The sequence below is a fragment of the Necator americanus genome, chromosome V (assembly GCF_031761385.1).
Source record: "Necator americanus strain Aroian chromosome V, whole genome shotgun sequence".
Taxonomy (NCBI): Eukaryota; Metazoa; Nematoda; class Chromadorea; order Rhabditida; family Ancylostomatidae; genus Necator; species Necator americanus.
Window position 1 is genome coordinate 9901357 of NC_087375.1, and position 13905 is coordinate 9915261.

Consider the following 13905-nt stretch of genomic DNA (forward strand, 5'->3'; position numbering starts at 1 on the left):
ATGCTCGACGATGCCGTCGGACGCAAGGAAGAAGCGCCTATGATGTTGGGGACTCCTCATAAAGTATTTCTATATCAGCTATCAAATACCATATATCAGAGTTATCAAATATATAATCTGTTCGGTAATCGCTGCTTCTCTGGACATTTTCGATGCGGCGATGCAGTCGGACAATGGGCGACCACAAAAAAAACATAGTCGTGGTCCCACGCGTAGTCGATATCGTTTGAAACACCTTTGTCGCCAATGTGTTAACGCGAAGAAAATTCCATCCATTATCACAAGATTCGACTCTACGAAATTCTCAAAATGTCCTCCAACGTCTGCGTTTAGTTTTTGTGACATTCTACTTTTTTCTAGCAAAAATTTTCTGAATGCAGTCATCGGATTCATCCAGTTTTTCGAAGTTGAAATCTAAAGCATAGACGAATTCTAGTGGGACTTATATTTTAACCTTCTTCATTGTTTTTTTAGTCTACAAAGTGGTTCTATTGACAGAATGGACGTTTTTTTTAACTCTATAAATACTCTTAGTGTTAATGCTCATCAATTTAACATGGAACATTTCAAGCGAAGTAAGGTACTATTAAATATTATTAAGCACGATGTGCTACATAAATTCCAGATTATTTTATCCTTGCTGTCCATATATTATGGACATTGTTATTATAAGTAATTATCCTCGTATATCTTTTAAATTCGTGCAATATTATCACGTAAGGAAGAAATACTGGGAAATTTCGTTGCTTTTTGTTTCTGCACATTGTATTTCTGTACTATTTCTGTTGCTGAAAAGGTCTTCCCGCCTTAGAATGAAAAAGCAAAAACTGCCCAGTAGACTGTTTTTTTTAATTTGTGCAAGTGAACGCTACAATGTTTATTTGCCTCTCAATGGTTCATTATTTGTTCGAATAGCAAGAAGACGTAAACATGTACATGAATGGGAGTTTCACGAAAAGGATAAGGAAGTTTTTGTTGTGGATCTTCTCTTTTTATTTCCTGGTTCCTCTGTAAGATTTATCTTTGGTCCCTCAAATGAGTTCAAGAGTAAATATTACTTGAAGAGAATTTCACATACATCGATGTGATATGTGGATTTCGCTTTTTTTTTGTTTTTTTTTTTTGATTTTTGATTTTTTGTCTCAAATTTAAATTTCTTCTAGGAGCATTTCAGGTACTCTCGGCTATCGTGAACATTTGCGTACATTTTTTTTCTTTGACAGTAAAAAAGTGAGTAAATTATCTTTACTAATAAGACATAGCATTCGCGAATTCCTGATGCAACTTTCAGAAGCTCCTTCCCTTCCTTCAGAAGTTCTATTCATAACCTGGCAAACAAATGTTTACTTTCTTCCTTTTATTTCTCGAGAGTTCTTGAATTATCATATGATCCTGGTGTTAAAGAAATTTTTTTCTCACACAACTTCATCTCATGATTTCTTATGCTTCTGATTTTTGAATGATTCATTGTTTTGAGGACTTTCTTTTTGCATTTCTTTGAAAACCCACTTAGTCCACAGTTTACAGATATTCTCGTGCGCATAGTGAAAAGAATCATTTGAACGGAGTCATAATTCAAGGGAATTGAAGTGAGATTTTCCTCTTTCGTTTTGTTCCTATTTTCAATTTTTTTCACAAATACATAATTACAGCTACTCATCTTGTAGTCTTCATTTCCTAAATAAAATGTTAAAATACTATTACAACAAATCATTTTTCAGTTATATTTAATGTCGTCTCCCATTCATGTCCAATTTCTTTTTTCTTTTTCTTACTATTTGCTGTAGTTCCATATGAGACCCCAAATAAACTATAAATGACAGATAATGTATTTAAAAAATTATACATTTTCGATTAAATCGATATCTTTTCATCTAGATTATATTACTCTAATAAATCATTGCCTTAAGTTTGAAAAGTTCCGTTACGCATAATCTTTTTGAGATAGGGGATAAATGTGAGACAAGGTAGAAATCTAATCTTTGAGACGTTTCATTTGTACTTGTGGAAATAGAAGATTTAGTATTATAGGCCATAAATAACAGTTTACTGTCTCTTGTTTCCTCCAACATCATAATCCTTTTCGTGGATCTCCTAAGAATTCCAAGAATCCAAGAAAAACACTCATTTCGACCCCATTAAAAAATCACTATTTTTTTAAACCAAATCCTGTTGGATGCAAAAACTGCCTTACTGCCTTTTCAAAATAATTTAGTTGACCAATACCTGGAAAAAAATCTGTTACCTACACAATAACTCTTTGTGAGATAAGAGATATTTTGCTTTTGACTCTAACCATAAAGTTTGTGGAATGTTATTTGATTTGATTTCCACTACAGTGTACTTTCGATGGTTCGAAACCTCCTGAAGTCAACCAAAAGTCGCATCAATTCATCGAACCATTCGTAGTCGAGAAAATTTTTTAAATTAATTGATAATTTTAATTTTTTTCGAAGGAAAAGTCTTGTTAGGAGAAATAAGAATACCTATTTGGATAAGAATACACTGGTTGAGCCTTGCAAGTCACTGTATAGGCCGCATACATTTCCGTGAGCCTCAAACGATTCTGGATTGAAGTCGAGCCTGTTCGTAGATCAGAAACGGATTGATCAACGCAAAAAAACGTTACCGTTTTGACCCTGGTATCTTCCTGAGGACAATGATCGGGAAACCATGAACATACACGTTGGTCACAGTTTATTCAGAGGTAGATTTCGAGTGCTGAAATATCTTCAATGTTCCTTAAAAGATCAAGACCGTGTTACAAATAAATAGTAAATAAAAAGTATTCTTAATAAGAAATATTTTTGTGATAATGGACGTCGGAGACGTAACTATCCATGCGTCTAGCCAAAATCTCTATAGTGTTTTTTTTCAAAGTAAAATAACCTTTGTTCCTGTGTGGGCGTGGTCACCGCGTGTGTGTCTTCAGTATCGCTTCCGTCACATCCCAATCCATTCACCGTTTGAGATACGTGTATCCCTTGGATTTTCTTAATTATTCCATTTTTTAGATATATTTCTAGCAAACAAGCGCTTATCATAAGGAGGATTTTGATATTTTTTCCGCAGTCACAGTAGTAGAATTTTTTTTTGCTCCTCTCAATCGAAATCAGCCGTCAGAAATTTTTTACTTTTCATCTTCTTAAATAGCGTCCCAAAAGGGCATAAAAGAGTTTCTCTTCACTGATTTTACTGCTTTAATCTTTTTGAGTTAAATTTTTTCTATTTAGGAATATTTAGATTTTTTTAAAATTTTGTTAGAATTAACGGTGAATTAAAATTTTATCTTTCCACTATTTAAATGAAAACATTCGAGCTCTACAAGCTCCTACGAATCTGCTCTAGTTCATTTAATTAGGAAACAAAAGAAGGAATTTCGCCCTGGATATCCCACTCTCGTCTGCGTTGTAAAAAATAAATTCATTCTAGCTCAATCCAGAAAAAATGGCTATAAATAAACAAGAACAGAACATCCCCGCGATGTTTTCCTACAATTCGCAGTTTTTCTATTCATTTATGAATGAAAACAACTAAATACTTGCTTTGAAATGTATTTATTGGTTTGCACAGTCCAATATTGTCATCCAATATGCATGGCTTTGGATGCGCTCCAAGTTGCGCATGGATCTGACAGATCGTAATATTTGTTTACATTGTTATTCCTTGGCTTTGTTTACAAGTCACTATTGGTGTATTTCTCTTTTTTTATTCCCTTTTGCAGAAGCGCTCTTCGTCTCTGCAACTCTTTTTAACGTGCTTTTTTTCCAGAGGAAAATCCTTGAAAACCGTCTTAGCCTTCAGCTCATTCTGTCTCATATTTCCATAGTGATTGATTTCTCATGACTGAGTTTTCAATAGTAAACCTTTTTACGGATTTAACGATTCACTCTGGCTGTTAATTTCCCTTGGATTTTTTTGTTAAATGCCATGCTTCACATCCATTTGCTTATGCGGAATTATGAAACGCCCACCATTTTCACAAATACAAAATAGTATCGTGTGTTTATTCTACTTCATAGTAGGTGATTTACAAATTTTCCACAGTACCTGATTCGACCCGCACGCAACATTTCCTTTTTGATGTCCAATCTCTGAGTCGTAAAATTAAATGTGAAAATTTTTGAATATTATTCCCAGTCGTTGGGCCCGAAACATTCCCTGATTAAAGGTAGAATACCAAGAAGTTGACGATGTTGGGGTCTCTCAAGGAGAAGCAACGGTTATGGGTGTTGACCACCTATATGAGCTCAATTCCCCCTAATTATCCTGAAAAATAGCATGAGAAATAGTCTTGTCGATCGAATTTCCCTACAAGGCGCCTGACAACGTGACACGTATGCGAGCGCTAACACACGCGCCGAGTTTGTGAGCGAATGTGCTGCTGACACTGTGTTTCCTGCTCGCTGGCCGACGCTTTGCGTTCACATACGTGAAACGTTGTTAGGTGTCTCGTAGGGAAACGCGAACGTCAAAACCGGTTCACACGCTGTCCTTCGAGATAGTGAAAAGGAATTGAGCGTATTCCATATTATTTTCTCGAATATAGATCCCAACATCTTCAATTTTGTGGTATGGCGCCTTTAATTTCAATATTATGTGTCTTTTTACGAACAAAAACACTTTCTTTTCAATTGAATGGTGCACCCAAACTATCAATTAAGTTGCTATTCAAAAGGCGGTTCGTTCGTTCGTTCATTCCGTTATTGCAACATTTTTCAGCACGAGTTCAATGAACCATTTGCAGGTTGTTTTCCACTTGCTCTTCTTACTGTGTATTTTCCATAAATTCTAAGTCCAATTTTGAGAAACATAGTATTCCGTTGCTGAATACACACTACAAAGATGGAATACAAACATAGTATTCCGTTTTGGGTGGGTGTAGGGGAGTTGTTTAGAGGTTCCGCTGCCTACACGGAGTTTCGAATCCGCCCTAGTGCTCGCCAAGCCTTTCATCCCTCCGGGGTCGATAAATTGGTACCAGACATGTCTGGGAGGATAAAAACACTGACTTGACACATCGACTAGCCCCCGCAATTCATTGTATGGGACCTAGACACGCGTTCGTAAACGTCAGATGAAATTCTGAATTGAAGTGAACGTGGGAACGCATCCCAAACGGATTGACTAACGCCAGAAACTTTATCCTTTAAGTTTATTCTTATCCTTTATAGCACTCTGCTGAGACCAGTCTTACAGAGTGTAGAGATAATAGAGAGAGATAGAATTACAAGTTGCAATCACTGTAATTTTGCCAGTGTTCGTCTATTCACGATTCATTCCGTTCTTAGTAAACATCATTGGATTCATGCGGACCAGCTTATCCAGTTCTTGCTCCTCCAATCGTATCCGAATGTTGTAAAATGATTGCTATAGATAAAAAGGATAAAGTCACTGGCGTATCAATCCACTTGGGATGCGCCAACGCGTTTTACTGGAATTCGTAATCGTTGAGGTTTTGGAACGCGTGTTGGCCTATACAGTGACTTGCGGGGGCCCGCCGATGATCAAATCGGCCTTTTTTATCCTCCCAGACAAGTCTGGCACCAATATGCTATAGATAGCTCAGTGATAAATACTAGAACACGTGCACTATGAGACTGATTGACTCCCACAAAGTCCCTGTGACGGCCGTGGTCGACGCCACTTGACTGAGATCTCTCTCCGGGTTTTTCGGTAAGGTCAAAAGTTTCAGATTCCCGGGATTCTTCGCCGCCTACCCTACCCAACAATAAAAGAATTTTCAGCGATCACAACTCGAACATCGCTAACACTTTTTCCAAACGACTTCTTACTACTACTGTACTTTCACGGTGTACTCAAATTCGTGTATAACCAAGATTTAAAATTTATACATGATTGACAAAAACGATCTAATAAAATCCACGAAAAAAGGCAACGATAGCCGCTTTAACTAGTGGATAATTTGAATTCAGTAGAAAAACCCAGATTTCAAATGAAACGGAAAGTAGTGAGGATACACTGCTCCATTATTGAATGGTGTTCAATCCACTAAAGTCTTGTCATGCATCCTTTACATTTTCATACTTAACAAGCTCACATTTCGATTGAAAAGCTCAAAAAATCCAATTTCCTCTACTCTGACAATTTGTTCGCTATGCTTCACTTGTAATGGAATGTATAATGCATTTTAGAAAGAAATATGCAGAAATAACTACATTCTCCTTTTCTGTACCGCTCTATGAATTGAAATTTTATTTAGAAAAAAACTTTCAAGACTAAGGGGACTATGGGAGGAATGTTTGGACGGCTACAGTAATACGAGCGATTCTCAAAATGCCCCCCCCCCCCCCACAATTCTCTGCCGGACCTGTCCTGAACTGAAATTGTATTTACAATATGTAGGGAATAGCAACATTACAAAATAAAATGAAACTCTAAAATTAATAGAAACGAGAAGGAAATTTCCGAATGTAATGCCGAGATTGGATGAGACATCTCAAGGGATGAAAAATGGAGCGAAAAAAAATTCCACCGGTCCTCGGAGAGAATTTCAAATGGAAACAACGAAATGCACGTGTTAAGCGCAGAATATTGAAACGATAAAGTCACGTTTAAACATGGATTCGGATGTGCTAGAGTATGCTGGTCCCGTAACGATTTCTGTCTCCGTCTCCTTGTTCTATTAGTTGACCATTTCTCATAGCACACCAGCACTGTCTCTTAAAGGCATCACCCCACGAATCTGAAGTGGTACGGATTTCCGGTGGAGTATTCGTATACGGGATGGGAGACTATGGGGAGGGGGATGATTCCGTCCATTTCTTCCTAATTGCCGTAAAAAACGGCCAGGAAGATGCGGCGCCGCACAAGGCTGACGCGCTCCAGTCGAACTCGCTGTGGAAAATAGTCCGCCAAAACGCATGAAGCCGTATCTTCCAGGCCGTTTTTTACGGCAATTAGGAAGAAATGGACGGAACCACCCCATCTCTATAGTCTCCCATCCTGTATACGAATACTCCACCTGAAATCCGTACCACCTCAGATTCGTGGAGTGATGCCTTTAAAGGCAACGCATCTGGAAATTGAAAAGTAGTGTAGGAATTCGATGGAAAATGAGATTTGAGATGAAGATTACTAATATGAGAGTGGCTCCTCTCAATTTCTCCTGACGGTTGTTGAAAAAAAGGTAGGAAAAGCGTGGGAACAGCGTTTGTTCCTGCGACGTACTTTAGAAAGCGGCATCCTTGTCTGGCTCCAGATCTCTTAGCAGCCTATTCATTGAGGTTTTGATTCCGTCTAATGGCAAAGGCGAAACGGAAGCCTATTTTCTTTTTTTCTCGTCCACTCTCTTAGCATTCGTTCTCTTCCATTCTATTTTTTTCTCTTCTATTTTCTATTATTATATTACATTACCATTGAATTGGGTAGGCTGCTCATACGGCTGCTGAGGGGACCCCATTGATTTTAGACTGCTCACTCGTGAACGCGGCGCGTGTACAAAGGTGCTGCGTCCTCACGTCGTACCTCATAGGAACAAACGCCGTCTCTTTTTTTAAAGGACGATTAGAGGAAGTGGAACGGGGCCACTGTGACCTCCGTAATGACATCCTGTACTCTCTATTTTTACATCGGATTTAGACACTACGTGAATTTCGTGATGCGGTACATTTAAGGGAAACCAGAATGATGAAAGGAAAATATGCAAATACCAGATTTTGTACGAATTGAGCTCGAATTTACTCTCAAAAGAAAATTCTAGGGAAATAGTCTAATGGTAAACTATTTTATTGCAATTGTTTACTAATTGTGTATACACACAAATATGCACAAGTACAAAAAAATCCATTTGTTCACATTCTCTGTCATTTACACACTTCTAAACATATTTTTTAGACTTTTTTCTGCTATTTTTTTGTTTTATCTCGCTTCAGGTGCACTAATTTACTTTGGCTAGTGATGGGATTTATTTGTGCTCTCTTCCAGATGTCCTCCGAAGAGTGCTCTCGCAACGAGAGTTACGATTTCGTCCGCTACGCTGTGATCGTCTATATCGGGACTCCGATCGCACTTGCTGGTGTTGTCTGTAATTGCATATTACTGGTAAATCTGATTCATGATCTTTATCTTGTCCTACAGCAGGTCCGTTAGGTCTTAGGCAGTTTAGAGAGTGCGAAATTCCATTTTTTGCGAGAAAAAAAAAGAAATATGCTGGGAAAGGATTTACCGAATATAAGGGTGAAGTGAATGAGAAGTGCTGTAGTAGTTAAGGACATCCGATTTAACCGAGTGCCCGTGTTACTCCTTATGGTCCCGTAAGGAACGGCGTCCGTAGAAAAACAACGTGGCTTCCAAAATAAACATTTTCTCATTGGAATTAAAGCTATATTTCTGCAAAAGGATGATTTCGAAAAATAAGGATAGAAGGAAAGATGTTCCGTATTGATGCACATGCACGTGAACACATATAATTTGATTCACGAGTTCTGAAAATGACAGGTTGCTCCGAAAATTTCACTTCCTGCATGTATTCAAAGGATCTGATTAGGATTTTTCAACGCTATAAGTGAAGAATTTTTCGAAAAATATGATGTCAGGCTCCCATTCAGTGAAAAATTTTGTAGTGAAAAGAAGATATCAACAATAGCAAATAATTCATAAGAATTTCATTTTATATTGGCCTATTTTGTTTCTAAAAATTATAAGGGTATCAGGGTTATTAGAGTTTTACTGCATAAGAAAATATATTTTGGTTTGTTGATCTTCATTCCAATGGTCTGATCACCGGAAATTTGAATTTGGCTGTATAACATGCTGTTCGTTTCTGAGGATTTAGCCGGAAATAATTTCCACCGGATGTATCGAATCGGCATTAATGAGTTAACCGGTGTAGTACTAGGATTGACTACCAACTTAACGACTTGGAAAGGTTAGGAATGTCGATCCTTAGCTCGTAGATCTAGTTTTAATGTATTGTTAGTGGAGAAAGATAGAGAAAGTAACAAGAAATCATTGGTATCCCTTTTTTCAGATTATAAGGGATCGTTTTTCACGGAAAGGGATAAGGGAGGAAAATTATGTATACTTGTCCACGTATGATTAATCGTTCGAACCAATCGATAAGTGGTACCGGGTAAATGACTCGCTTTTTTTGGATGACTTTTTTTTTGTTTATAATGATCCAAGCACTCAACTTGAATATTCATAAACTTTAGTTCTATACGTGACCGCACCTCTTACGGTTCATGTCATCTTCTCAGTTTATTCATCTCTAAATCTACATAATTGATTGTAAGGATTTTCAGCGATTATTCTCGAGATGTCATTCGAGAAGGTCATCCACGCTGTATCTACTTGTGCTGGCTCTTCTTGGTTAGTTGATTAGTTTTACCAAAAAAAGTTCGTTGTTAATTTTTGCAAAATAACTTGATCTTTGTCCGCTCTTTGAAAAGACTCCACTGAATTATGGGAATTATTATGGGAATTGCAAAATTTCAATTTTACAAGCGTCCCATAATTTGCAAAGCATATTCCTAGTGAAAAAAAATAAAATAGATTTAAAACCTAATGAATTATTTTTGAAAGGAAACTAGTAACAAATTGGATTATACAAGTCCATGCTTTTAAAAATTCTCTGGAGATTTTTTTTTGGCTCACTCATATGGTCAATTTGAAGGAGATAACGCCTTAATCTTGACCACGTATTAAAATATTGGAAATGGAGCGAAAATTTTTTTTGAATATTTGATATGAGATTTGTCTTAAATGTAAATTCTATAATTATAATGCACACATTGAAATATCGAAAAAAAAAATAAAATGAAGAGAAAAAAGATTTTTTCGAATATTTGTAAGTTTGCGATGAAATTTACGTTTCACTCAAGTTTTATAGATAGTGACTACGATGCTGGTGTATTGAAAATAGGGCAAATTAAGCGAGGAAGCTTTTCTCTGGACATTTCCCAAGATTTTAGATGAAATTAGCTGCTTCAAAAAATTTATCCTGCCAGAAAATTCCACTATTTTTGTTTTGTTTTTTTTTTGTTCTACTGGATAAAATGTTTCAAGATCTCCTCATGGATCTACTGTACATCCCTTTCTTTACGGTGGATGCGTTGGCAATCTATCATCAGAATGAATTCCTCTATCATTTTTGGCACGTCTACGCAATGCTTGTCTTCGGCACTAGCCGAATGGGTGAGCTGCTTAGTTTTACCCTGATTCAGGATGGATTAACAAAATATCAACTGTTGAGTTTCAGTACAATTTGCGTCCACTTACATGATTCTATGTGCTACAATGGAACGATTCATTGTCGTCGCTGAGATACATTCGTTGGAATCTTTAGTGACGTTAGTTCTTAGTTTTTAGTACAAATCAGTGAATTTTCAGTTCTACCGCAGGCTTTTGACATATTACCTATTTTAATTTCCTATTTCCTAATTTTCTACGCAATGGTTGTCTCTCATCTTTTCTGAATTTTCATCTCTCATGTTCCTAATTTTGTTTCTCGTTGTATAAAGAAGCAAAGAATGAGAACACTCCTATTACTGTGTTTGAAAATTCAATTGTGAACTGCAAGAAATTTTCGAGACTTTTTTTTGTGCTGCGGTTGTTTCGCACCCGGGCTTGAAAAGTGCAGCTCGGTGTTTTTCTCTGGAAGTTCAAATTTTTCTCGTAACCAAATGCACTTCCACGTCTCCTTTTTACTGATTATATTTGTTACAGTAATTCGATTCTTTTGTGAGCTCCATTTCTAATTGTGCACTTTTTGCATCGGAGCCGCTTTTGGACGGTGCATTTTATGTAGAGCAAAAAAAAGAAGACCTGCTCATCCTACACTTCTCCCTCATTGCCCTAATTCCTTAAGGTCTTCTTATACTGCGCTTCATCCTCATTGCCTTAATCCCTCACGGTTCATTAGTTTCATCGGCCTTTAGTGAAAGGATAACTGGATGAATCTCTTCTTTCTTGGATTTTTTGTTACAGAACTCAGAATTTATTGCTCGATTGCAGTGAAAATGGCCGATATCTTACCATTGGCGTAGTGCTTCTGGGAGTGATTGGTCTACGTCTCCCGGCTTTCTTCGAATATGTGATCGCATTCCGGCCAGAATGTCCCATTTATATGGTGAGTCTGTGAATATCGATTGAAGAAGGAAAGAGTTGTAAAGAAAACCAAAACACTAAACTTGGCAACCTTCCAATTATTAATAAAATAGTTTATTTTTAAAAGAGGAAAGAAAATTCAGCTTGGAACGAGCTTATAAACATTGAGTGAATACAAAAACGGAAGGTACAGATTTGTATGTAAAAAACATCAATTTTTTTCATATATATATATATATATATATATATAAAAAAAAAAAAAATAAATATATATATATATTTGTTTCCGAACATAGAACTAAACTGGTTCTATGTTAGTCGGTGTTGCTTTTTCAATATTTCTCAAGAAACTCAATGAAAAGCTGCCAAGGTATAGTGAAAGATTATTTCCTAACACTGAAATTCCATAGAAGCAGGGTGTCACGAAATTCACGTTATACAGAGACCCTAAGAAAACTTAAGAGTCCGGGATGTAGATTACGAAATGAGAGCGGTTCCTCCCTCTATTCCCCTAGTCGTCGGAAAAAGAACGGAGAACTGAAAATGCGTCAAAGTATCATTTGGGTCTTTAATTTTCATGATGTCTGCCTTTAAAGTTGTAGAGAAAATCCTAAATATGATCACTTTTACCGATCTGAGGGGACGTTGTAACTCAATCAATCAATCAATAATAATGCAAATGAGATAAAGGATAAAGTCGATAAAGTTTCTGGCGTTAATCAATCAGAGTACAGGTACAGAGACAAATTCTGCAGCAAAATTGAAGCAGACGCGAAGCGGTTACCTGTGTCAACATGGATGAATAAAACAATAATGAAAACAGTGGTATGGTAGAAGTTTAAAGGATAAAGGATAAAGTTTCTAGCGTTAATCAGTCCGCTTGGGATGCGCCCCCACGTTCACTTCAATTCAGAATCGTTTGAGGTTCACGAACGTGTAACTGGCCCATAGAATGACTTGCTGGGCTAGCCGATGTGTCAAGTCAGTGTTTTTATCCTCCCAGACAAGTCTGGTACCAATTTATCGACCACGGAGGGATGACAGGCTTGGTTGGCAGTAGGGCGGTTTCGAACCTCCGATCGATTGTGCAGACCGGGGAACCTCTTACCGACTGCTCTACACCCACCCATGTAAAGTGTAGTACATGGCATTTAGTGATAGGCAAAAATGGAGTGTGCTCTTGAAAATACCTTGAATGCACTCTTATCATATACGCTTAAAAACTGATAAATAAATTAATATATGTAAACAATTGAAAAGACAACTTATTCCCAACGCAATACATCGACGATTGTGGTTAGTAGAGTTGAGAGTGGTGAAGAAACTTCATCTGCTCTCAGGATCAAATATCGGAACATTCATTTCCACATCGTTCGTTGAGCCCCATTTTTGTCCCTCCCTCCACAATGACTTTTAATTTACAACGTATTCAGAATAATAACAAGTTTATCGTTTAGAGTTACGACTACGTCCCAAAATTGGCTGGCTGGGAACATTATCAAATATTTAATTTCTATGTGATGACGGTTAGCTTTATTTTATTTTTCCTTCAAAAATATGTAAATATTTTCTGAAATTTTCAAGGTTCTGCATATTTTCGTTCCATTTGCAATACTCTTAGTGCTGAATATTTCTATTGTTGTGCTGACAAAACGAAAAGTTCATGGAATTAATTGGGCGGTGACGGCATTTATTGGGCTTCCAAAAGTATCGGAGTTGGTACGAAAAGGTTTGTGTTCGTTTTGTTTGTTCTGAACCGCGGTTGCAAGATCAAGAATTGAATCAATCGAAGAACATCTCTTCGGAGCCATTGAGAAAATTTCCGTAGTCAAATTAGTCGACATTTTTTTCCAGAAACTATGGAATCGTCCAGAAAACGTCGTGACGAAGTTCGATGTGCGACACGTACAATGGTCTCCATAACAACCACTTACCTCTGTTGCTCATCATTATCGTTATTTATTTCTGTGATGGAAAATGTATTCCCGGAAAACTCATTGTTATTTAATGAGGACGGCAGTAGGTGCTGAATTTGTCCTGCTAAATTAATGAAGCACACGAAATGAGTGGACTTCCAGCAGATGACGATTTTTTCAGCACTCGTTTCTATACGTTGGCAAGCGATGCCGTCAGTATTTTGGTAGCCGTGAACAGCCTTCTACGACTGTTTGTTTATATGATTTGCAGTCCAAATCTGAGGTACGTAATATTGCGGATCTTTGCGTAGCGAGCTAAAAGTTCTTTACTGCAGGGAACAACTCTTCAACGAATTTCCGATTTTCAATTGTTGTCATAAGAAGAAAAAGTTGGAGGAAAACGACGAAAAAGTCTTCACATACCAGCAAACATTGCTCCTCGCCAATCCAGCAATGCTATAGGCTGTTTAAAGGACCCAGCTACCGTAATCCACATTACTGCTGCGTGGAAATCCGAGGCGATTCCAGCGCCTCTATGACGAGTCCTTTAAATTATGAACTCGATTGGTACCAAATGCAAGAACGGGAAGTTGCTAACTGTATGATCATATCGCGTTGAAATCAAATATGTATTTGCCGTTATTCTCGATATGAGGGGAAATTTCTGTGCTTGCAGATTTCATCTTGGAAAAAGCAACCGATGCGAGAACTGGTCTTTTTTTCAAGTGAACCAGACGACTCTAGTCCATTTTTGCATTGTATTTAGTAGAAGAAATGAAAAGTGATTAGCAAAGAGCTAAAATTAGATGTTTGAAGCTAAATAGACATTTTGGATCAGTTCTCGTCCACAGCAAAGGTGAAATTCTCGATTGCGGAGAAATTTTCCCCACTTCAGGAAGTTGTATATTTTGATACACTC

General features: G+C 37.3%; 1 protein-coding gene across 2 annotated transcripts; it reads left to right on the top strand.

Moving 5' to 3' along the window:
* RB195_013445 (uncharacterized protein) lies at nt 1-13448 on the top strand (the record flags this gene model as incomplete). 2 transcript variants are annotated; one of them, XM_064203261.1, is made up of 12 exons in its annotated part: nt 1-63; nt 1581-1589; nt 7948-8064; nt 9267-9333; nt 10030-10158; nt 10223-10313; nt 10978-11092; nt 12528-12596; nt 12655-12799; nt 12925-13093; nt 13168-13269; nt 13322-13448. In XM_064203261.1, 12 exons carry the CDS (start codon nt 1-3, stop codon nt 13446-13448), a joined length of 1203 nt encoding a protein of 400 aa, XP_064059141.1. The 2 variants fall into 2 exon arrangements, with proteins under 2 accessions (XP_064059141.1, XP_064059142.1); XM_064203260.1 differs by lacking the exons at nt 1-63; nt 1581-1589.
* Nucleotides 13449-13905: the final 457 nt, after the last annotated feature.